Source organism: Pectinophora gossypiella, chromosome 16 (assembly GCF_024362695.1).
Source record: "Pectinophora gossypiella chromosome 16, ilPecGoss1.1, whole genome shotgun sequence".
Taxonomy (NCBI): Eukaryota; Metazoa; Arthropoda; class Insecta; order Lepidoptera; family Gelechiidae; genus Pectinophora; species Pectinophora gossypiella.
In genome coordinates this window covers 13,768,351-13,793,527 of record NC_065419.1, presented here as the reverse complement: position 1 = coordinate 13,793,527, position 25,177 = coordinate 13,768,351, and the positions used below count along the sequence as shown (strand labels likewise).

The following is a 25,177-nucleotide window of genomic DNA, read 5'->3' as shown; positions in this document are numbered from 1 at the left end:
TCAACAAAGTAATTTTATTACTTTATTGTCTATAAAACATCACTGGACAACAAAAAATCAAAAAAATATTTTGCGGTCTCATTTTTCTATTCATAGGCCACCTGCATCATTTACTTCAAAAGCAAGCGCCACAGCCATTGTTTGTTTTCGGCAAGTAACCAAAAGCCATAAATATCTATTGTATTCACTTGTACCTTTGATAAAATTTGTCCATACGTCGGTAAAATGAAACAATGAACTATTTTCGCAGAAAATCTTTAAATCTTTAAATTTTATAATATTAATATAATCAAAACAATGTTGATAAAAAAATCTTAAGAAGACAACAGTTTAAAGGAATACATTTTATATTAACACTTGTCTTGCTGACAGTACTCAACGTTGATAAGGTTTAAAGTTCCACACAGAAAATAAATGGGACGAGTTGCACAATAACTCTCTATAAAAGAAGATAGACGCAATAAAATTCTAGACTACATTTTTGTATGCATGTCTGCAGTCGCGGCACGGTAGCCGCGCCGCGCACAGCGCGTTTTATATCGAGGGCTTCGACCAATAGCGATATGACACGTCTATTTACAGAAATCATTTATTCGCTTAGGATAGGCAGCTACAGAGTCACAACATGGTATACGTCAGTGTTACAGAATCTTTATCCTGCTAATTATTATTACCATGCAAATATTAAAAGTTCAAAAATTCCCTAATACTATAAAAACTATCATATAAATAAACTATATATAGGTATATATATATGCCCTACCCTACATACAGGGTGTTAGTGACATCGTACTGAAAACTTTTAGCGGTGATTCAGACTACGATTGAGTTGATGTCAAATTATCAAATGGAATTTTCCGGCGCAAAAGAAAAGAACAGAAAAAAAAACACCAAGATTTTCATTAATTTTCCGAGAGGAAATTCCAGTTGATATTAACTCAGAATCATGGTAAGAATCATTTCCCTCAGTTACAATGTCACTAACACCTGTATAATTCGCGGCGCGACGCGGTTGCTGTGCAGTTCCAGCTGGTATTCTAAAGATCTGCGTTCCGGACATGTAGTTAATACCATTTGCGGCAAATCTACAATAAGTCACGTCAAAGAAATAAATAAAAAAAGTCATCGCCCGTGGCTCGTTGTCCGTTTAATTTATGAATTTTTGTTCTTTTTTCTTAGTTAGCTCGCATGAATGGTTTCATGAGACCAAGGAATTAGGAATAGGTTATTAGGTGCAATAAAGTAGATTTGATTTGAAGGCTAGTTTACTCCGAACGAAGTTTGAAACGATAATTTAATCCCTTCCCACATGGAAAATATACATTACAATATAACACATAACATAAGCGACGCAGAAGGTAAGAGAGAAACTACTGCTCTTATTTTTCCTTAAAAAGTAGCATGGAGAATGCTACACCGACAAAATCGTGGCTTTAAAACTAGTGTTGTGAACATAAGCTACACCTGTACAGTCACGAGCATTAATATGTATACACTTTGGTACCATATCACTATAACTTTTTTGACAAGTTGAACTGTAAGTCTCACTAAATGTCAAATATGTTAGTACGACAGAGTCCTAAAATGGGTAAATTATATTGCTCATGACTGTGCCTCAATTGTGGTAGTCAGAGGTATATCTATCGCAAGATGAACTAAGTACCCACCCACACCTCACCGAGCTTTCCGTTAGACCCACGTGATAGGTGGTGAACCGTATCGCCGTCTATAATGGTCAAGACAATGCCTTAGTGATAACTGCACTTAAGATAAATTACAATATTTTAGAAGGTAAAATCTAAATTATGAAATTCTGATTACTAAATAAAGAGATCTAAAACTAACAAAAAACATTTTCGTTTTTCGTTAACTTATTTATGAATTTTAAACAAAAAAACGTAATAATTCCGATATGTTATCGCGTCAGATCCATAGTAATTTCGTGTTTTTACGTTTAGTAAAAAAATAATTGATTTGACTAGTTGGAAACTAGCCTAATCTGGGTAAACTGGTCCAGTCTCATGAAACAATTCAGGCGAGTAGACTTCAAAAAATAATAATAAGTGTTAACTCGTCCGCACACAGATATAAAGTGGGCGACTTGCCAAGTAAGCCAACACAATGACCCCCTAACATAATATCTCCTTATCTCTCCACGTGTTCAATCCATCACTTTCCGTCATATGTATCTTTAGGATTATTTCCGTTTATCTGGGGATAATGGCCCCGATTCCTGCAGACACCTCCTAATTTTACTTTAATTTATACCTGTCATTTTCTTATCCGCCCAAAAGGAAAGGGGCGGATGATTGACAGCTCTTAATTTTAGGTAGAATGAGTAAATTAATAAATAACCCGGGCGAATCGAAAAGGTATCTCGCTGGTATGCACACCGTTTGACGTGTGCTGTCAACATAATTCTGGCGGGTTATTGGCCAATTTTAGATGGTTGTTTTAGATTTGTGCTTAAAATTGACGTGTGTTCCATAATTTTATGCTTGTCGATTACCCGTCACCTTCCTTTTCGGCGAATAAGAAAATGAAAGATATAACTAAAATAAAATTAGATGGTGTTTACAGGAATTAGCACCAATGTATACAACAAATATGGTAGGTATGTCTGTGACGTAATCTTTCTTATGCAGTGTGATGTAATGTTATTTTACATTTTAACACGTCTGGGGTTTGAAATGGTAAGCTAAACGTTTGCAATTCTAAGTAAGGCGTTCCAGATTGATATTTGAACTTACGACATAACACCAAAAGTGACTGCAAGTCTTCTTACTCTCCCACTGAGTTTATGTTAACATAACATAAACAGCCTACGTATATACGTCCCACTTCTGGGCACAGGCCTCCCCTCAATCAACCGGAGGTATGCAGCATACATCACCACGGTGCTCAAAATTCAAAAATATCTTATTTATTTATTTATTCAACCAACGGCAAGTACACTGATACATGGTTACAGTTTGCAGTTAATACATATAAAAAACTAAGCGCCTCGCCACTTATAGGTGGACACAACATGCACTAATACTTTAGGTACTTAATTACAAAATTAAATTAGAGCTAGAAAAAAGTAACAACTTCAATGATTAAAAAGTATCTGTGATAGATAAAACAGTCTTTTTGATTCGAGGAACAGATGTGAAGAAGATTTCTTTATTGAATAGGTAACATAGTTACACTTTGAATCGTCAATTTTACATAATGAACGTCTCAACGGTTTAACAAAACGAGAATAGGCATTTGCTAAGTAAGAGTGATCCATCTTAGACCACATCATCATTGGCCATCAGGTGAGATTGTAGTCTAACACGAGCCTATTATATTAAAAAAAAATCTTTCTTGTACTCTGGTCTTATCTGTCTAAAGGTTACGTAATAAAGCTCTATTTACATAAGCTTTGCGCATTTTTACTGTCGGAACTGTCACTTAGAAATAAATTTAAAGAAATTAGTATTTTAACTTTGGCATCACAATTATCTTTGAAAACTTATTATATGTAAAAAATACATACAGGATTATTTGCAAAAAATAGCGATCGGCACATTGTTAATACCCGGAATAAAAATAAACTTGCTTTACAAGTCAGTCGATTACATAAGATTACTAAATCTTTTAAGGGGCATGTATACGTTTTTACAATAAGATTCCCATTGACATTCAGAGTTTGCCTTTCAAATGTTATAAGATAGTAGTTAAACAAAAACTTTACAAAAAAGGTTATTGTAAAGTTAGTGATTATTTAGAGGATATGAATGCATGGGATTAACTGTCTGAGAACTGATATTAGAAAGCTAAATTACTCAATTGTATAACAAATTTTATGTTTATTTTTTAAAGAACGTCTAGGGCCCTGTGCCGAGGTTTTTCTTGCAGCTTCTTGTCCCCGGCTATACAGATTGTGAGAAGCTGCAGTAGTTTTAGGCGGATGAAACCTTGGTTATTTTAAAATTGACGATTCAAAGTGTAACTATGTTACCTACTGAATAAAGATATTTTTGAAATTGAATTTGGAACGTTCTCAAAGTGGGAACATGCTTGGTCACGGCACATAACTGGGCATATACCAATGCTGGCCAGTCTGTGATCAATGAGCGAAGGAAGTCGCCCATGAAGGGATTCAGGCCACAGGACGCCTCGTCCGCAATTACCTCAATTGCTTGCAACTCCACTTGAGTTTATCTCGATAGAATAATTTGACAACGCGTCTGTCACTTGCAACAAACGAGGGCTTAATATTGCAAAGCATCACGCCTGTATCCCCGGAGGGGTAGGTAGAGGTGTATACACACACCAGTGTATATATGTAGGAAAGTGAGAATACTATGGAAGGATAATGAATGAGGATTTGATTGTTTATGGTATGAATGGAGGATTTAAAAAATGAAAAAGGCTAGTCTATGGTGGCATGTCAAGGTTAGAGGATAAGGGAAGATAATTAAAATATCCCGTTTTATTTCTGTTTCCCACATATATACACATAAACTCCTCGCCAGTTATGTTTGAGGCCCATTTAGGTGGCGAATGCGATTATGCATTGGAGCACGGGCTGGTGCAATAAACATATAATGATACCAACATAACATAATAAGGGTAATAAGGATAAGGGGAATAGGGTAGGTTTGTCATAATTATGTACCCGAGCAATGCGGAAATCGGTAATTATCACATTAAAGCTGTACAACGCCATCTATATATTAATAAACTCAACTAAGTCGCTTATTTATATATTGCTTTTGGTGAAGGTATTCTGGAAAGTCCCTTGTTGGATTATAGTCGTGAGCTTATGCTATGCGTTCTTTCGGCTGGGCTGCCACGGTATGGTAATTTTACCGCACGTAAATATCTGTTGCTATACAGAAAGCAATTAAACCTTAGGAAAAGAAACCTTAGTCGATTAGCCTTCGGTAGGTTTGCCAATAACTGTTTTGTATGCCGATACCCTTCCTCACCATTTGCATATGGTTACGATACGAATAATTTGAGGTATTTGGCCTTTATGTGATGTACGGTTTTACTTTTTATTTTGCATCTCTAAGGTCAGGCGCGCACTACCGAGTTTTTCGCCGCGCGGCAGAAAAAAGCAGCGGCATAATGTCGCACTGTAATAATGTGCCAAACAGTTTTAAATTGTATTGCGCGCACTTGACGGCAGAGCCACCGCAGCGGCGCAGTATTACAGTGCGACCTTATGCCGCTGCTCTTTTCTGCCGCGCGGCGAAAAACTCGTTGTGCGCGCCTGGCCTAAAGGTCTTCACACACAGGTTGTGCCAGGACCGTATTGAGGCGAAAAGTTCGTTAGAATATACAATAAATTACCTAAATTCATAACTGTAATAGACAAAATACTCTTCAAAATGTCGTTAAAAAATACTTAATTGAAAAATCATTCTATACGCTGCAAGAGATTTTTAACGAATCTTTTAGATACTGATTATTGTAAATGTACGTATTTTTTTAACTTAATCTTTATAATTTTTATTATTGGTTATCTATTTTCTTCTTCTCTCGTGTTGGTTAAGAGGTGGATTACCAACCTCATCAAACCTGGTGTCAGGGTTACTATTGAGCCGCCAAATGCCCGTGATATGACTCATGTAACGACTACTTACATCATCAGTAAGTAGTAAGCGGGACCAACAGTTTAACGTGCCTTCCTTTTTAGTGTTTCCTCACGATGTTTTCCTTCACCGCTGAGCACTTGATAATCTTCTATGGCACTTAAGATATTTAAAAAAATACACTATTTTCATGAATTTGCCGGCATTAAATTCTACTTGATATGAACTCTGAATCACAGTCTAAATCATCTCCAAAGTTTTTACCGTGTCACTAACACTGTATACTGTATGTTATCCAAATTTCCTTATTATCACATGCTTGTACTGACATTGACACGATAATGGTATATTAGTATGCTAAAGAGTTTCCCTACATCACTTTTGGCACATATTTAAGCATGCGACCTTGTGCCATAAGTCCTTGGTATTGGCACGAATACATTGGCGCACCAAAGGAAAGCTATATCGCGTTTACATTGACAATTTGGGGAAAATGACAATATGCACCTTGTTATCTGGTCTCGAGGCCGTAAAGTCGAAACTCGACTGCAGCCTAAGGCTCCGTAGATACAAAGGTCAGGCCTCGTACATACGGTCACGAGCATTAATATGTATACACTTTGGTACCATGTCACATTAACTTTTTTGACAAATTGTACTGTAAGTCTCACTAAATGTCAAATATATTAGTACGATATAGTCCTAAAGTGGGTACATTGGTATTATAGTATCAACGTGGACAGTGTAAGAGCATTGCAACTGGTCGAGAGGACAACATAGCTTAAATATTAGTCAGTGATAAAAGTTATATTTATCGTATTTACTATCGTACTCACACACACACACACACACACACATACACTAATACCAATGGAAAGTTAGGACACACACTAAAAACAAAATTCAAAATTTAGATATAAATATAAAAGCATGCCTATTTTCTTTTTTAAGCTCTTTTGTCAATTAGAGTAAGGTACAATTACGAAAATTGTTATGGAAGAACGGAGTCACCTAATACAAGCATATCTATGCTTAAAAGGTGGCTCCAAACCCAGTAAAAACTATGTACCAAAAGATAATAATAAAAAAAGAATAATAAAAAAGTTTATTTAGGTAAAACCTACGACACACATATACATTTACAACATTAAAATATACACACATACACAGATACTGTATATATATACACATACTTTTTTTTCTTTGTTTTACTGTAGTTTAACAATATTATTGCACTTACTTAAGTTAACATTCCACTTTAGGAATATTCCCGGTACATCACTAGCCTCAGTGAGATAATAACACATAGTTTCACAACATCCCATACCTCACTGTAGTCATTATGTGGATAGGATTGTAATTCCGTTGCACAAGCATCCTTGGTCACTTGATTACAAGACAGACCGATGGGGATTCTAGGAAATTACCTAGTAAAATTTATATACCTACAAATAATAATGAATAATAATTATTATTTATTGTTTTTTAATAATTATTAATAACGACAAACAATACCGGATTCTTCCCGCGTTAAAATCAGGGATATGAGACTCCCGATATCTATTTCATTTCCCGATATTTTTTTATTGTATTATATTACTGATTTTAACGCGGTAAGAACCCGGTTTGTTGAGTTTTAATTGTGATAATAACATTTTTTATTTTTAATAACAAGTTTTAACATATTTCTGCCTTCTTAGATATTAATTTTGCGTAGACCCTAGCCTCAGTGAACCTAGTTGACACCAGGGTTATTATAGGGCCGCGAAAGGCCCCTGACAGGGTTCATGTAACGTAAATAGTTCAGTAATAGTAAATCTAATACTAATAAATATTAATAAATCAAAAGTCAAACCAACTGTATTGAACGTGGTTGGAATGCTACAACTTGTTAAGTTATTTATGGAGGAATTGGAAATACATTAATGTTAATGCTCTTAAACAGGCAATACATCTTTATTTATGCCAACAAATAAAATAACTTCGTTTCTTCGTTAACATAATATCTATATCCTCATTTTGTTGCAAATAAATTCCTGTTTAAACATAAAAAAACTTATTAAAAAAATAGTTCGGACAAATTTACATCCATATCTACTAACCTAAAATACAAGAAAGAAAATACTTAAAAGCTATAAAAAACCATAATGCCACACACTTAAATGCTGATGGGTCCAGTGCTTTATAAAGCTGCTGTCCCACCTATCAGCTATTACAGCCAGGATGTTGGATGATGGATGATGATCATCATGTCCCTAGCGTTATCCCGTTTTTCACAGGATCCGCTTACCCACACCGAAGATTTGACAGATCCGGTATTTTTTACAGAAGCGACTGCCTCTCAGACCTTACAATTCGCGGAGGGAAATCCAGCCAAACATAGGTTAGGTTAGGTCAGGTCACATACCTCCGAAATTTCTCGGGAATGTGGATTTCCTCACGATGTTTCCTTCACCGCTGAGCACGTGACAATCATTTATGATCCGAACATGAATTTGAATACAAATCAAAAATAGCTCACGGTCATAGACATAAACAGCCACTCTTCTCACAGCCAATGCTCCATACCCCCTCCGGTTGTTTGAGGGCAGGCCTGTGCCCAGCAGTGGGACGTATAAAGGCTGTTTATGCACGGTCATAGATTTCAAATGTAAACCTATATTCATCATCATCAGCCCATTAACGTCCCCCTGCTGGGGCACGGGGGCCTTCCCTATGGATGGATAGGGAGATCGGGCCTTAAACCACCACGCGGGCCCAGTGCGGATTGGTGGTTATTAACGACTGCTAATGCAGCCGGGACCAACGGCTTAACGTGCCTTCCGAAGCACGGAGGAGCCCGAGGTGAAAACTTTTTTATTTGTGGTCACCCATCCTATGACCGGCCTTTACGAAACTTGCTTAACTTCAACAATCGCAGACCGAGCGCGTTTACCGCTGCGCCACCGAGCTCCTCAACCTATATTACTTGTTATAATTAGCTGGGTGATGTGTGAGTACTTAGTTCATCTTGCTATGGACGTACCTCTGGCTACCCCAATTGGGATATGGTTGTTAAACCTACCTAATAGCATTTCCATTCATCGTCTATTTTTTTAACTAACATCATTTCTTTTCTCGTCAACAGAACGGGCTACTTTCCTCTCTCCCGTACCTGGGCAAGTACCTGTGTGCGCTGGCGTCGTCAGTGCTGGCGGACTCCCTGCGCAGGAGTGGCAAGCTGTCCACCACGGCAGCTAGGAAGCTGTTCACGTTCTTCGCTGTCGGCCTACCTGGTATGTAAATTTTATATAATTTTCTTGCAATGTTATTTTTTGTATTTTTTTCATTAAATGCGTTCAGCTATTTATCTTCTCTGGTCTGTTGTAATACATAAATAACCTGATTACTTGTGGCTCTGCACATCCCTTTAAGAAAAACAGGCATGACTTTATGTATGTATATTCATGGTATAAGAAAACCAGGTATGCTCAATCCTATGACAAGCCGCCATTGCTAGCCCTTTGATGACGTAAGTGTTACCATTAAATTGGTATCTCCAAATTCTAAAGACGTAAATTTTATTATTGAAAATTAAATGAATTACTGATTAATGTATTAAACTAATCATCAAAACTGTAAGTAAATCTTTTACTAAAAGTTCAAAATTTCTTTGCAAAGTAAATATACATACATACATAAACTCACGCCCGTAATCCCTAATGGGGTGGGCAGAGCCACAAGTAATCAAAGACAACTTGCAGCCACTGTTGATACGAAGTCCAAAGATGGATATGATGAACCTTATGGTGATAAGGGATCAGCCTATCGCCCATAACATTAGTCCATCATGTTAGAGGACACAATCCCTCTGTCGGTTAAATAAAAATAAATAAAGTAAAAATAAAAACTAAAAAAATGGCAACGCAGGGTGGGATGACGTCAGCTGGGCTAACCTTGAAATGTTAGCTGTCACTTTTGAGCACACCAGAGGGATTAAAATGGCCACATCGAAGCAATTCATCTAAGAAAGCAATATTGCAATTTGACATTTGTTTGCATTACGCACTTACTTTTATATGCGCAAATGTATTTTTTTTCTCAGATGAATTGCTTTAATGTGGCCATTTTAACCCCTCTGGATTTCTTATACCATGTGTGTATTGATGTGAGTCTTATACAGAATTTGTTGAAACCCTGTCTCCCGTATCCTTAATGAGTTTTTGTTCCTGTAGGCATTCTGATGTTGGCGCAAGCGTTCTTCGGTCACGACAGGGTGTGGTCGATCGCCATCTTCACAGCAGCTCTGACCATCAACGGAGCCGTCACAGCTGGGTACCTCGGCAACGGGCTAGATATAGCGCCCAATTTCAGTGGTCAGTCTCATACTATATTGTTTATACAGGGTGTTTGCAACGCTCCTTGGTTCATAACAATGCAGAAATTCATGAAAACCTGAAAATTAATACAGTGAAGGATGAAATTAGGGGTTCAGTCCTAAACTACCAAGCAAGGCTGAAAAAACATCCCAATGAATTGGCAATCCAGCTTACCAATCAAACTTATAGGAAGCGACTCAAGAGAAAAGATGTACTGGAGCATTCAGAAGAATGAGTGGTCATAGATTAGCTAATTATGAGTAGCTGTCTTCGCTGGAAGACACATTCTACCTGACAATTCACTTGTACCAAATTTGCTCATAGTAAACAAAAAAAAAGATACTGATTACAGATATAGCCAGGAAAAAAAGTACAGGGTGTTAGTGACTCCTTAACAAAAACTTCATGGGATAATTGGGTAGTTTCCCAGGTCAAAGATAAATTATGAAATTCTGATTACTAAAAAGACAGATTTTAAGGTGACAAAAAACGTTTTCTTTTTTCTATTTAACTTGTTTATGAATTTTAATAAAGAAAACTTTAATAATGAGTACGACATTTTGTCATGTTTTTCTATGACGTCACAGTGTGCTTTTTCATACAAATTCCGTAACAATTTCGTGTTTTGACGTTTAGTAAAAAGTAACTGATTTGACTAGTTGGAAACTAGTCTATTCAGATCAAGTGGAATCAAATCAGAGTCCATATCAAAGCGCTTCGAATTGTCCTTCATTATGCGCACTGCTAGGGAGTGGCATTCTCTGCCGTCTTCTGTATTTCCGAATGCATATAACCCGGGTGCTTTCAAGGTCAGAGTGAACAGGCCCAAGGCACAATTGATGGCTGATGTAACGATTTACATAATTGAACATTTGTATTACAGGAACCATCTTCGGCATGGCCAACACGCTATCGTCGTTCGGGGGTTGGCTGTCTACTTTCATGGTCGGAGAACTTACCAAAGAAACTGTAAGTTTACATAAGCTTATTTAGCTATAAGATGCAATATCACATTCCAGTTACAACAAACATAATCTTCTTACGCGACGCCGAGTATTCTTCTATCGTGTGGGTTGTGAGGTGGATTACCAACCTCATCAACCCTTGTGTCAGGGTTACTATTGAGCCGCCAAAGGCCCCTGACATGGCTCATGTAACGACTACTTACATTAGTAAGTAGTAACCGGGACCAACGGCTTAACGTGCCTTCCGAAGCAATTCATCTAAGGAAGCAATATTGCTATTTGACATTTGTTTGAATTGCGCACTTACTTTTATAGGCATGATGTGGCCATTTTAACCTTCCTGTGGGCCTACCACCGTAAGCACGCGAGTCTTTCTCTGCAGTACTGTGAGAGAGTGACGGGTGACGTATGTCGAGGCGAGAAAGAGTCGCGCGCTTACGGTGCTAAGCCCGCTGGTACTCTTATACTGTGGGTACTAGTATGTATGCACGAGTTACGTCAGTTCGTCTGTGAATGCTAACAAACCATTCGTCCCCACAGAACACGTACGAGCGATGGCAGATAGTATTCTTCATCCTCGCCGGAACCTACATCGCGGGAGCGCTTTGCTTCGTCACCATGGGCTCTGGAGAACTGCAGTCCTGGAACAACAGGATTGAGGAGGACAAGCCCAAGGAGGAAGAACCACTTAACGAGGAAAAAGCTTAACTTGAGGAGGGGGTGAGGATTATTTAGGGAATGTAATTCTGGTATCGATTACGATGTAAGGATTTGTCGTAACTTATACTGGGGTTATATTGTCTACGCAGACGAAATAGGCTCTCAATGAGGAAAAAGCTCAACTTGAGGAAGGGGTGAGGATTAAGGTAGAATATAGTTCCGGTATTGCTTATGATGTGATTGTCGTAACTTATACTGGGGTTATGTTGTCTATGAAGTCGAAATAGTGACTAAGGTTTTTGTGTCTGTGGTTTATCTTTCATGAGGCCAATAAATAAAATTATAACGCCATGGATATGTTAACGTCCATCTCATTGTTACATTCGTAAATAGTGGAACTTTGATTGTTTTATGCTTCCTCCGGTTGATGGAGGGGATGCCTGTGCCCAGCAGTGGGACATATTATAGGCTGTTTATGTATGAATATATACGAATATTATATATGAAGTTTGACATTATATAATTCATCTTTGACCCCGGTTATCGACATCTCTTAGCGTTATCCCGTTTTCACGGAGTCCGCTTACTAAACCTTATGATTTGAAAGGTCCGGTTTTGTACAGAAGCGACTGCCCCTAACCTTCCAACCCGACGGGCAAACCAGCTCATTGCAGGTATACACACACACATACATAGGGTCACATATTTGCTAAACACACATATTTTTGACCTGGTCATCTACAATTATTCCACAGACACAAAATCTTCCAACCACTATATGAAGTCTAGACTGAATTTAAGTTTTGTCAAAAGTGTACAAATAAATTACCCGAACGGGGATTTGGACAACATGCATTAAAACAAACTTCAAACCCTTAAAAAGTGTATATCTTTAATCTGTGGAGGAAGTAATAATTTACTTATAATATTTACTTGGCGGCCTAAAAAAGCTATATTGAAGCAATTCATCCAAAGAAACATTTACGCATATGAAAAAAGTAAGTCAAAAAATGAAAACTTTCCCTGTATTTCACTACACAGTCAATCACATCCATCAAAGGATAACAATTCCAATTGTCTCCTGATGTGCCTGTTAATTCACAAGAAAAAATATCATAACTAAATATTTTTTCATTTTCTCCTCGAGATTAAATGTATTCAATACCCACTCAAGACAAAACTTAATTAAAAGTCTTTGGTTTCAGGGCGGTTAAAAATGCCATATCGAAGCAATTTATCTAATAAAGCAATATTGCAATTCGACATTTGCGCATATAAAAGTAAGTGCGCAATGCAAACAAATGTCAACTAGCAATATTGCTTTTTTAGATGAATTGCTTGTAGTCTTTTTAATCCCCTGAAAACGCTAAGTATTTCTTAGTCACATTCTAATAAAAGTGATCAAAATATATTTGCAATTTTATGCAATAGCTAAAAATATTTACGCTATTTCTTTGAAAATTGCTATAAAATCTTTTAGCTATTTCACATTGGAATAGTAATTGTATTTCTTAAGTTTTTTGGTCTATAATATGTCCAACGAGAATCGGCTTTTGTGGTATAAAAATATGCAAGAATTGCATAATCCATTTAACTATATTTTGAAAGTCTATTCTCAGGCATTATTAGTCAAAATTATTGTATATTTTTAGCGGAATTTTAGTCTTTTTAAATTATCTTTTTTTTATTATAGCCCAAGAAACTTACACGGAATTATAAATGAATTAAAAAATGAATAAAAAAGAAACAAAAAAAGGCTGTTAATGTTAATGATTGTGATTTATTTTTAATGTACCTACCGGCTTGCGCAACGGACTACGATTCTCATTTTGTACTATTTATGAAACATCACATTATATAGTACGGCTGAAACGCGAACGGTTGTTATTTATTTTACGAATTGAACAATATTATGTTTTATTTATGACGCAAAACATTTAATTCAAAATGTGTACATTACGCATGATTTATTAAAATGCGCCATTCTCTTTCGGCCGTACTATAGTTTAGGTCTAACACCGATTGACTTTATAAAATAGACGGAAATCTTCAAATACACAATATACTTTTTAAGTTTAAAAAACTGACAATGTTGTAATTATAAAAACTATAAACGCGACGATTTAACTAGCCACCTCGCATCAGGGGTGTAGCGTATTCGTGAGGTGTTTAGTTATTTCGCACGGGTTATTATAATTATATGTTAATAGTAGTGCCGATTCCAGTATACATGGTGTGTTCCAGTAACTCCTGTACACACCATCTAATTTTATTTCAAGTTATACCTGTCATTTTCTTTTCCGCCGATAAGGGAAGGGACGGGTAATCGACAGGCATAAAATTTATGGAACATGTCAATTTTAGACAGAAGTTTATTAGCGGGTGAGAGCCTTCAGCGCTCCCCATTTGTCCGGCCAAGTAGTTAATGCCATCTGTGGCAAATCTACAATAAGTCAGGTAAAAAAAAGGCAGAAGTTAAAAAAACCCTTCCAAAATTTTATATTGGCTAATATCTCGACGGAATTAAGTTGACAGCGCACGTCCAAAGGGTTGCATATCAAGGAAATGCCTGTTTTATTCGCCCGAGTTATTCATTCATTTTAAAATTAACAATTGTCAATCATCCGTCCCTTTCCTTTTCGGTGGATAAGAAAATGACAGGTATAACTTGAAATAAAATTAGGTGTCTGCAGGAATCGGGGCCTATGACATTCTATTAGTTACTTAAACGGTGTTAGTCCTGATTCGTTCGAGAAGCCCGACTCAATGGTTAAAGTGAACGTTTAGCTTAGAATAAGTTGGAAATCAGCTTTCAATTGTCCTAAAATGTTTTTGGAAATCATGAAAATGTTTCAATAATATATTATTGAACACGTATATATATTTATGACTACATATTTTGTAGCCTAATAAATCGATTAAATATTCAATATTTACGATGTTGTATATCAAATAATTGATATTGTAATTGTAATGTAATTAACAGATATTGGAATTTTTATAACAATAAATCTGGAATTGATATTAAATCAAAATATTGGGATTATTGGGTGCTATTTCCGAAAACCAAGTTCAAATTCCAAATTGGCAATAATTGTTACAACTAGACTGACGTTTGTGATTAAATGTTGCTATTTTAGTTAATTTTGTAATGAAAATTACTGGTTTCCGAAATTGTACCCAAAAATTTCAATATTATAAACATGATTCAAATATTTCGTGTACCGGGACCAAATGTGGGCAACTAAAAAAGCTGATTTCTCGTTTATAAGTATTTAATAAGTATCAAACAATTATTTATTTTTATATTTGGAAAGTTTAGGAAATTCATGGCCAATTTTTTTTTTAATTTACCAGTGGAACGGATGCGTTTAGGCGTGGATTTAAATGTAGCGGGTTTAGCCAATCCCATATATCAAATTATTATAATGCACACATATGTTATATTACATTTTCTTTTTAATGTACTTTAAGATATATATCTATTGATTTAGTCCTTATTTTCCTCGAATTATTTTCATTTAGTAACTCCCCGTGGCGCGATTATTTGGAAAGTACTTAAAATTGGAAAGTACGTGTATGCATGTATGTAGCTAATTAGTATTAAAGTTCTGTTTTATTATTATTAAAGCCTAAGGTTATCTGTTCATTTATTGTTCTATGGCAACTTAGTACTATTTTTTCTTTTTATACTTTTAAAGCCATAAACAAGGCAGTGTTTTTTTTTCAACTTCCCGCCCATTTAGTGCGCCTGACGTGACGTCCGTTCGAAGCTGACCATAGACAAGTCTCGTAACTCTTTACCGTAAGACATAGATTTAAGATAAGCCATGTTCGCACTAAGCTTTATTACAAGGGACAATGCATTGTTTTATTGTGCATTTCTACAGCTGTGATAAAGAGGTTTGTCTATGGCTAATAATAACGCTAGTGTCTCCTTAGCTCCTTGCAATAAAAACTGATTAATCGTCGATACGAAACATTTTGTCCCTTTCTCCCCTTTATATTTTAGTAAAGTAAGAACGAGACAGAGTGTCTAGCCAATCGAACTTACAAATTATTCAGTTTTTATTATCAAAGGATCGTAATGTTAAACACTCAAATTTGTAAATGTACTCTTTTTGAATTATCGAATCCAAATGGCTATAAGTAGTTCCTAAATTACGATCAGTATTTTTGTTTTCGATTGTGTTGTTTGAGCTTCGAAATGTTGGATCGGCTAATGTTTGCCAGGAAATTAAGGAAGACTAAAATAATACAAATTAAATATCTACTTATGGCAACATTATATTTAAATATGGAATCATATTTATCTCCATTTTTATTTAGTTCAAATACAAGTTCTTACCAGATTCATTTGGAAGATCCAATCAAATTTAGAGGCCTCAGGTTTCCAAAGGCAAAATTCTTCCAACATTTGCAGGGTATGAAACCAATATAGTACATTTGTAGCAAAACTAGTATTAAGTTTTGCCCGCGGGAACTAAAAAAAACATAATCATATAAAAATGTTATAGATACCTATTTAAAACCATATTTGTACACATTTAGAAAATTTTGTGGAATTATTTATTGTGTAATTACTTCGTATTTTATCTAGTATTTGGAAATTAATTATAAGAAAATGTTTTGTCAACTCGAATACGCCATTTTGAAATTTCATCACAAATGTGTTTTACAAATTCCTAAAATTACTTTTTAGGTTTTATTTTATCACACCATACCAATATATTAAAATAAATAGTATTTCTCTAAGCAACGAAACATAATAAGTTGAAACTTACAATTTTCTGTTTTCATTGAATGGTTGGCAATAAATCACTGATTTAATTTCATGGATAAAAGATTATTTGTAGAAAAATATTCTGGATATTTCGTTATAAATTGCAGGAAATACTAAGAAATCGTATTTTCTTATTTTAACTTTTTTGTGAAAGCAGGCTTTCTTTAGAATATTTTTCTAAATAATAATTTTGAATTTTGTATGACGATTTCTGATTCTAGTAAGCATGTGTGAAGTAATTTAGAATGTACTGTATAACGCATATTAAATTTATCATATATTGCATGTGTATAAGTTAACAGTTGTTATGTTATGACAAGTTCTGTACTTTTGTGAAACTTTTTTTGAAAATAAAGATTTTACAAAATATTTAATTCTTTTGTTCATATCATCATCACCAGGCCTCGTGTATCTTTTTCAGATACAGTGATTTTTGTTTTTATAGCACTTACCTGTGCTTAGGGAAACTTATAAAGAGAAAATTTAAATCGAAACATTTTTTCTGCCTCCCACGGGACTTGAACCCGCTGCTTTTGTCAACCTGGGACGAGCGTGTTAAGCGCGTGCGAAATTCTTTCGATCTGTGTATCGTCATTAAGCCGACGCTAGCGCCATCTATCTAGAATATTGAGTACTAATATTACATTCAAGTACCGCACGAGTAAGAATTTTTTTTTATAATATTCCTTTTGTGATTTATATACAGTAGGCAGAAGGAACATGTGAAGTATTACACAAGAAATCCTCATTTGTAATACTGTTCACTTTGGTCTATTTAGCCGTAACCTGTTAAGGAGTAAGGGAGCGCGCGGGCTGTCTGTCTCCCTCGCACGCACGAGGTAAGGCGGCATTCTCCGTATGAATGAGATTTTTGTACGGAGCGTCCAGGGTGTACAGTCATGAGCAATATCCTCACCCACTTGAGACCCCTGTCGCACTATCGTATTTGACATTTAATGAGACTTACGGTTTAATTTGTCAAAAAAGTTAATGTGACATGGTTTCAAGTACATATTAGTACGCGTGACCGTACTAGTTTAATTATTATTTTTGTGAAGTTACGATAAAAGGGGAATGAAATAAAACCAAGTAGATGGGTAACTTAGAGTAGTTTATTGAAGAAACATTACATTAGCACAGCCTAGCTGCCTCTACGAAGCCCCCGGCCCTACTCAAGGCAAGTTAAGTGACTCGATAGCTGCTCGCTTGCTTGGAAATATTACTTACAGGGTAGACAGGAAGGTGCAATGTTCTATAGATACTACTTACTGTTGCCGAACTATCGATAAATCATCTATACTATTGATAAACATTTTCATTTCAGTTTTTGATTTTCTTTGTCATTTAAACTAATACTATCGACACAAAGCAGTAAGTACTATGGATAGTATTGCTTCTAACTATTGCGAGGATAGTTAGACACTATTTGATAGTTCAAAACTACTCATAGTATTGATCATGGTAAAATTTAGCCGCGGTAATTTTATCGATTCTGACGATTATAATTATGTCATGATATTTCATATTTTATTGTTGCAACTGTTAAGTAGCCAATTAAGGCGGAACGTAGTTAGAAGGTGCATGTGACGCCCTGCAGGGTCATGACAATATAAAAGAGGAGACACAAGGTCCCTATTACAATAATATTACAAGATATTGGCCCCGATTCCTGCAGACACCTCCTAATTTTATATGAACCTGTCATTTTTCTGTTGTTCAAAAAAAGGGACGGATGATTGACAGCTCTTAATTTTTAGGAAGAATGAGTAAATGAATGAATAACCCGGGCGAATCAAAAAGTATCTCGCTGGTATGCAAACCGTTTGACCTGTGCTGTCAACATAATTCTGTCGGGTTATTGGCCAATGTAAAATTTTTAGACGGTTTAGAAAATGACAGATATAACATAAAGTAAAATTAGATGGTATTTACAGGAATTAGCACCATTATTAAAAGTAATTAGGTAACAAAATTATATAGTTACAAAATGATATAACACACGAAATAATATAAGTAAGTAGTCGTTACATTTTTATAATTTTAACCAGTTATTAATCCTATTATGTCTGTCTTTAATACTAGTTTCCAAGCAAGCGAACTTTTATATAAGGGCCCTATATCACTAAAACACAGTGGCGACGCTAACAAAATGTATGCAGTTGACACCAGGGGCCTTAGCCAACTCGCAAACGATTATGTCAGTCGACAGTGACAGTGATGAAAATGGTATTGACGTGCCAATCTTATAATTATAACTGTCAAACTGTCAATTGTGACAGATTTGTTTTCATGCTCTATGAGTTAATTTACAAAGGTTAAAAAAAGTTATAAAATGAATATATATATAAACAATAGTTAGGTACCTAATACTCTATCGAATTGTTTATATAAACAGTAATGGAAAATGTAAGTGTTTTAAATAAATAACCAGCTATTAAGCGAGATGGTGTTAATTACCCATTTTCTCATTACTCGGGTAAATAATTATTAAAAAAAAACATTGTAATTGCAGAAGCATAAATAAAAATAATTGTATAGAATTAGGTTGCTACCTATATTGCTTCTCTTTATTTTGATCAGAATAATAATGGGTGGAAGACGTAATTGTGCCACACACACACACGCACGCACGCACACACACACACACACACCGTGTGTAGTTGTTAGTGGAAGCTGCTGTCATGGCTCCCGATCCCAAGACACTTCGCATCGTAGGGTTATAACACACACACACACACACACACATCTATAGCTATAATTTTAAAGAGTCTATTTTTATAACAATGCCTTGCCATGTACTATGAAAATAGGTAGGAAGAGGGCCTGGTGATCCGTAACACAGGCATTCCGTCTAGTATGGACACCAGTCTCTCTCACAATGGAAACATGTTCACTGTGAGTAGTACTATGTTAAGTTTTACTGTAATTGTCAGTGAGAAATAGCGTGGAAAGTCGCTCATTCCCAGTTTTGCTACTTGGCTAAGGCCTGGTGCCTTGTTGGTTGAGGTACAGCTGCATACTCTTTGCTGGTGGCACCGCCATGGTGCTCTAGTGAGGTAAGCCCCTAAGAGAATACGTCTCATACTATCACAGGTAATCTTCCTCCACACACGTAAGCCATACGATACAATCATTTGAAAACTCCGACGTGCCAAGCTTATATTGCGGGAGTTTTAAAACTATTTCCAAGTGACAAAGTTGTAATAGTCAAAAGAGATTTTATTCGAAACGTCAAAACGAATAATTTTGCGTTTGTGGGTAGCGCGAACAGCCTCCGTGGTCTAGTGGTTAGAGCGTTAGGCTCACGATCTGGAGGTCCGGGTTCGTTTCCCGATGGGGACATTGTCGAAATCACTTTGTGAGACTGTGCTTTGTTTGGTAAGGACTTTTCAGGCTTGAATCACCTGATTGTCCGAAAAAGTAAAATGATTCCGTGCTTCGGAGGGCACGTTAAGCCGTTGGTCCCGGCTATTAGCCGTAAAAACACCTCCACCAATCCGCATTGGAGCAGCGTGGTGGAGTATGCTCCATACCCCCTCCGGTTGATTGAGGGGAGGCCTGTGCCCAGCAGTGGGACGTATATAGGCTGTTGATGATGATGATGGGTAGCGCGAACACCAGATAATATAAAAAGCTCATAAACTCATACAGGGTGTTAGTGACATCGTAACGAAAACTTTGAGGGATAATTCAAACCATGATTCTAAGAGAAGGAAGGGAACAAACAGTTTAAGAGCTTATCTCTCTAGCATTATCCCGTTTTTTCACAGGGTCCGCTTACCTAACCTGAAGATTTGACAGGTCCTGTTTTTACAGAAGCGACTGCCTGTCTGACCTTCCAACCGGCGAAGGGAAAACCAGCCTAATACAGGTGAAAATGCATTTCTTGGGAATGTGGTCCTCACGATGTTTTCCTTCACCGCCTGTGCTGGACTCGAACCTGCGACCTCAAAGTGAGAGGCAAGCGTTCTACCAACTGGGCAACCACGGCTCCTACACATTTTAAGAGCTATCAATCTGGTCCGCCCGTATAGGCAACATTTTACTCGTGAAAACAGTTTTAAAACTCCCCCACGTAGTTTCAAATCATTTTAAACTTGAAATAATGGTGAACCTCGCATTCCTTAGTAAATATCACATGAATGAGTGCATTTTATACCTAATATATTTTATTAATTGAAAGACGACAATGCTTGCAGTACCACGTACACTTAAAAAATATTTAAATAAAAAAATATATAAACAAATTAAAAAATATAAAAAATAATAGGAATCCGGGATAAACTTCCTTGCAAAATAGATAGAACAATAAAAAATAAGGAGGGAGTCTCATATCCCCATTTAAACGCGGTAAGAACCCGTTATTATGTGTTTTAATTATAATAAAAAATAATATAAAAAAAACATTTTTTTCTCAACAAAATTATAATCCTGATTAATCCCGACTTACGGCTCTGCATACCCTAATGGGATTGATGGCGAGAATTTGCGTACGGTCACGAGCATTAATATGTAAACACTTTGGTACCATGTCACATTAACTTTTTTGTCAAATTGAACTGTGAGTCTCACTAAATGTCAAATATGTTAGTGCGACAGAGTCCTAAAGTGGGTACATTATATTGCTCATGACTGTACACACGAAGTATGTAGTATTGCAAGCAACGCCGCGACGCTAGCTACGTCTAAAGTTACAACTAAAATTAACAGCGGATCTCGTAACAATTTGTACTAAGCGTGGTATCTGGTGCTGTTAAAGAACAGAGATACAATTACAATGACATTGGCGCCGATTCCTGCAGACACCTAATTTTATTGTAAGTTATACCCGTCATTTTCTTATCCGCCGAAAAGGAAAGGGACGGATGATAGACGACTGTTAATTTTAAAATGAATAAATAACCCGGGCGAATAATATAGGCATCTCGCTGATATGCAACTCGTTTGACATGTGCTGTCAACTTAATTCTGTCGGGTTATTGGCCAATAAAAAAAATTAGGAGGGTTTTTAAAATTCCTGCGTAAAATTTACGTGTGTTTCATAAATTTTATGCCTGTTGTTTACCCGTCCCTTTCTTTTTCGGCGGATACGAAAATGACAGGTATAACTTAAAATAAAATTAAGTAGATGGTGTGTACAGGAATCAGCAACAATACATACCTATATTTTTATTTTATTATTTCAGTTATTTTTATTGAAATGTAAATAAATAAATAAACAAAAATAGAATCATTCTAATTATTTCTCTGTTCCATTCTCATTAAGCTATAAGTAACTTAGCAAACTTATTTCGCTAACTATATTTAATAAGGTTTTTAGGATCGGTTTAGCATAATATTAACAATAAAAGGTATTATTACTTTTCCTTCCCAAGAATCGTTCTTTGATCCCAACTTTTGGAAAGAAATATCAATATATACATCCAATTTACACCAAGTTTAAGAATACTACAAAAGTACTGGGAAATCACTGTAGTTTCCATGTACAAATAAAATAAATCGAAGAAAATTCACATAGATTTATATAAAGAACCTTTATATTTGTGCAACATTTCATTTCATGTGTTTAATATAAATAAGGACCTCATAGACCATTCGATTCGAACGACAAAAAGCTTTACTAAAAAGGCTCTTTAGAAAATTCGTATAGAGAATAAATCATTTTTGTATAATACATATTAATATTTTTGGAAACACGGTCTTTTTGACAACAACCTTCATACAAGGTGTTAGTGACATCGTAACGAAAACTTTTGAGGGTTGATTCAGACCATGATTCTGAGTTTCTGAGTTGATATCAAGTGGAATTTTCCGTCGCAACAGTATGGAATGGAATATAATTTAAAAAAAGAACACTAAAATTTTCATGAATTTTCCGACAGGACAAAATCCACTTGATATCAACTCAGAATCTGTCTGAATCATCCCCCTGAGTATTCGTTACGATGTCACTAACACCTGTAGATTGGACACGTTTGCACCCGCGAATAAATTATCGTCTAGACTCAGTAATTTCCCGTATATTTTTTAAAGACTAGAAAGAATTTGAACAATATTAACGACAAAAATTAACAATTTGGTCAATGAATTACAATTACACAACAAGATATATAAACACATAATTGGGTAGTTTCCAAGGTCAAAGATAAATTATGAATTTCTGATTACTAAATAAAGACAGATGTAAAGGTAACAAAAAACGTTTTCTTTTTTCTATTTAATTTGAATGAATTTTAATAAAGTAAATGTAATGAAAAGTGTGACATTTTGTCACGTTGTTCTATGAGGTCACAGTATGCTTTTTCATACAATTTCCATAGTAATTTCGTGTTTTGACGTTTAGTAAAAAGTAACTGATATGACTAGTTAGAAACTACCCTATTATAGAGAAAACATTGCGTTATAATGATAATAATATTAATAATATTTTTTTGGAAAATTTGTAATTTCATAATTGACATAATTAACGACAATATGATAAATTCATAAGGGTAAATTTTTTAGGTTAAAAACATGGTGCTACTAAAATGTTAACAGTTGAAAGTATAGGTAATAAATTGGCCAATTTGATTTGAAATCACAATGCAATCTGATTGAACGATTCTTAATAATTTGAACACTTAACTGAGGGGAAAAGTGTGATTTTTTAAAGTAAGCTTTATTGAAAATATTTCTTTAAATTGTTTTTATTTATAAAATACCGTCACTGGAACGACAAAATCACAAAAGCGCAAGAAAATTACAGGAAAAAGCAGTTTAAAGATTTTTATCATAACTTATTACTCATTTATCCAATTTACATGCCGTCAAAATAAGAATAAATTGATTTTTATTTCTTACTAGTGGAAGGATTTTTCCAGCTAATTCCCGTTCCCGTGGGAATACCGGTAATTCCTTTCTTAGTGCACCTCTACGGTACCTAAGCTACGTCCCTTTCAAATTTCAAGTGCCTACGTTTAGCCGTTTAGGCTGTGCGTTGGTATGTCAGTCAGTCAGTTTCTCCTTTTATATATTTAGATTTTCTCTATCTAGCAAATCTACCAATACATATCATAAGATGTACTGCTATTTTGGGATGTATTTTGGTTTCATACAAGACCATCATCCCGGCCCCAATGGGGGACAGAGTTATCTTCTCTGCCCTCCACTGGGGCAATTCATGTTTGGCGCGTCCTTGCCGCGGGCGTAGGCGCCTCCTACTTCAGTAGGTCGGAGTGAGATAATGGCTGTAACGTAGAACCCTTGCCCAGGGATACGAGTGAAGACCTCAACGGTTGCAGAGGCGGAGATGGGAGCCTTTGGTACAGCAATGCAGGATGGAAAAGGTGAGTCACAGGGACTGTAATTTGGAACCTGATAGAGGGCAGCAATAACAGTCAGTACTATTCAGTACAGGAGTCCTAGTACAGCTTTGAAATAGGCTACTTTGGGCGCTATCCCACTCGCGTCAGACAGATTACTGCGGGGCGGAAGGCAAAAGGGAAACCACTGCCCTATTTTTCCCTAAAAAGTAGCATGGAGAATTAGGGATGAGGTAGAGTATTTATTATATTAACTTTAGTTTACTTTCATTAATTTATTGGTGCACCATACCGCGTCCAAGTCTAGTAAATGTTTGTTACTTGCTAGTGGTTGCCTGGAAGAAATTGCTCTACCTACAGCAACGAGGCCGCCCAAGTTGTCGCGCACTGTATCCATGTGTTATGTCTGATAGTTGAAATTAAGTTCTGTGCAATAAAGTGTATTTGATTTGATATTTTGGCGCTTATCAAATTTTGCCTTTCCAATGACAATATTATAGACAAAAAAGCATTTAAGCATTAAAAATTTCAACCATTTTAAGGGTATAGTTGATTGAATACTTTCAAAGGTAGTTTAGGAAGCATTTCTGTGTTTTTTTTGCTTTCTGGCAAAGGTTATACAGCACCATAGTATATCTTGATCCATACCAACCTTCCATTTATTTCGTTTATAATCTATGCAATTCCTATAGGAACTATTGTGTACGTGCAAAGTAAACATTTGTGAACTAAGCTTTCAATATTTTGGTAACTTCTTGTTTTCAAATGACAATTGAAATTTGAAAATTTTCGAAAATGTTTGACACGATTACATCTTTGATTTATTACTAGAAATATTTCCGTGCTTCAGAGGGTACGTTAAGCTATTCGTCCCGGGCTACTAGCCCAAACAACTCCACCAAACGGCAGTGGAGCAGCGTGGTGGAGTATGCTCCATGGGACGTATTATATGTTTACACTTTGGTACCATGTCACATTAACTTTTTTGACAAATTGAACTGTAAGTCTCACTAAATGTCAAATATGTTAGTGCGACAGAGTCCTAAAGTGGGTACATTATATTGCTCATGACTGTTCATGTCTTTTTATGTTTCGTACTTTTATCAAATTTCAATTGACACTAAACGCTATTAATATGTATAATAAATTACTTATTCTAGCTCTGTTTATCTTACCGACTCAAAGGCAATGTTACGAAGCATTTATAGTTTGACAAGTTAACATAGATTGTCAAGTTCTATCAATAACAGCTTAGTTCAATGCCCCGCTCAGCCTACCCCGATGGCGAATATGGGCGTGATATTTAAGTATGTACAGAACAGCAAAGAGGATGTATAGAATACTGATATAACCATCCCCTTGCTTTTTTTCTAACGTATTTTTTTTATTATTTAGCAATAACAAGCATTATATGTTTTTTTGCATGACTTAGGACTTAGGTGATAAATTATTACTATTCAGGCTATACCCATGGTATAAGAAAACCAGGTATGCTCAATCCAATGACAAGCCGCCATTGCTAGCCCTTTGATGACGTAAG

At 35.8% G+C, this 25,177-nt stretch overlaps 1 protein-coding gene across 1 annotated transcript in view; it reads left to right on the top strand.

Annotated features, from left to right (window-relative positions):
* LOC126373820 (sialin) overlaps positions 1–14,066 on the top strand; it is a 75,651-nt gene extending 61,585 nt beyond the window's left edge. Inside the window, exons 9-12 of the mRNA XM_050020145.1 lie at positions 8,698–8,845; positions 9,785–9,925; positions 10,812–10,897; positions 11,434–14,066. Of these exons, the coding sequence (XP_049876102.1) occupies positions 8,698–8,845; positions 9,785–9,925; positions 10,812–10,897; positions 11,434–11,601 (543 nt within the window). The 3' untranslated portion in view covers positions 11,602–14,066. The remainder of the gene's footprint in view (positions 1–8,697; positions 8,846–9,784; positions 9,926–10,811; positions 10,898–11,433) is intronic.
* Positions 14,067–25,177: the final 11,111 nt, after the last annotated feature.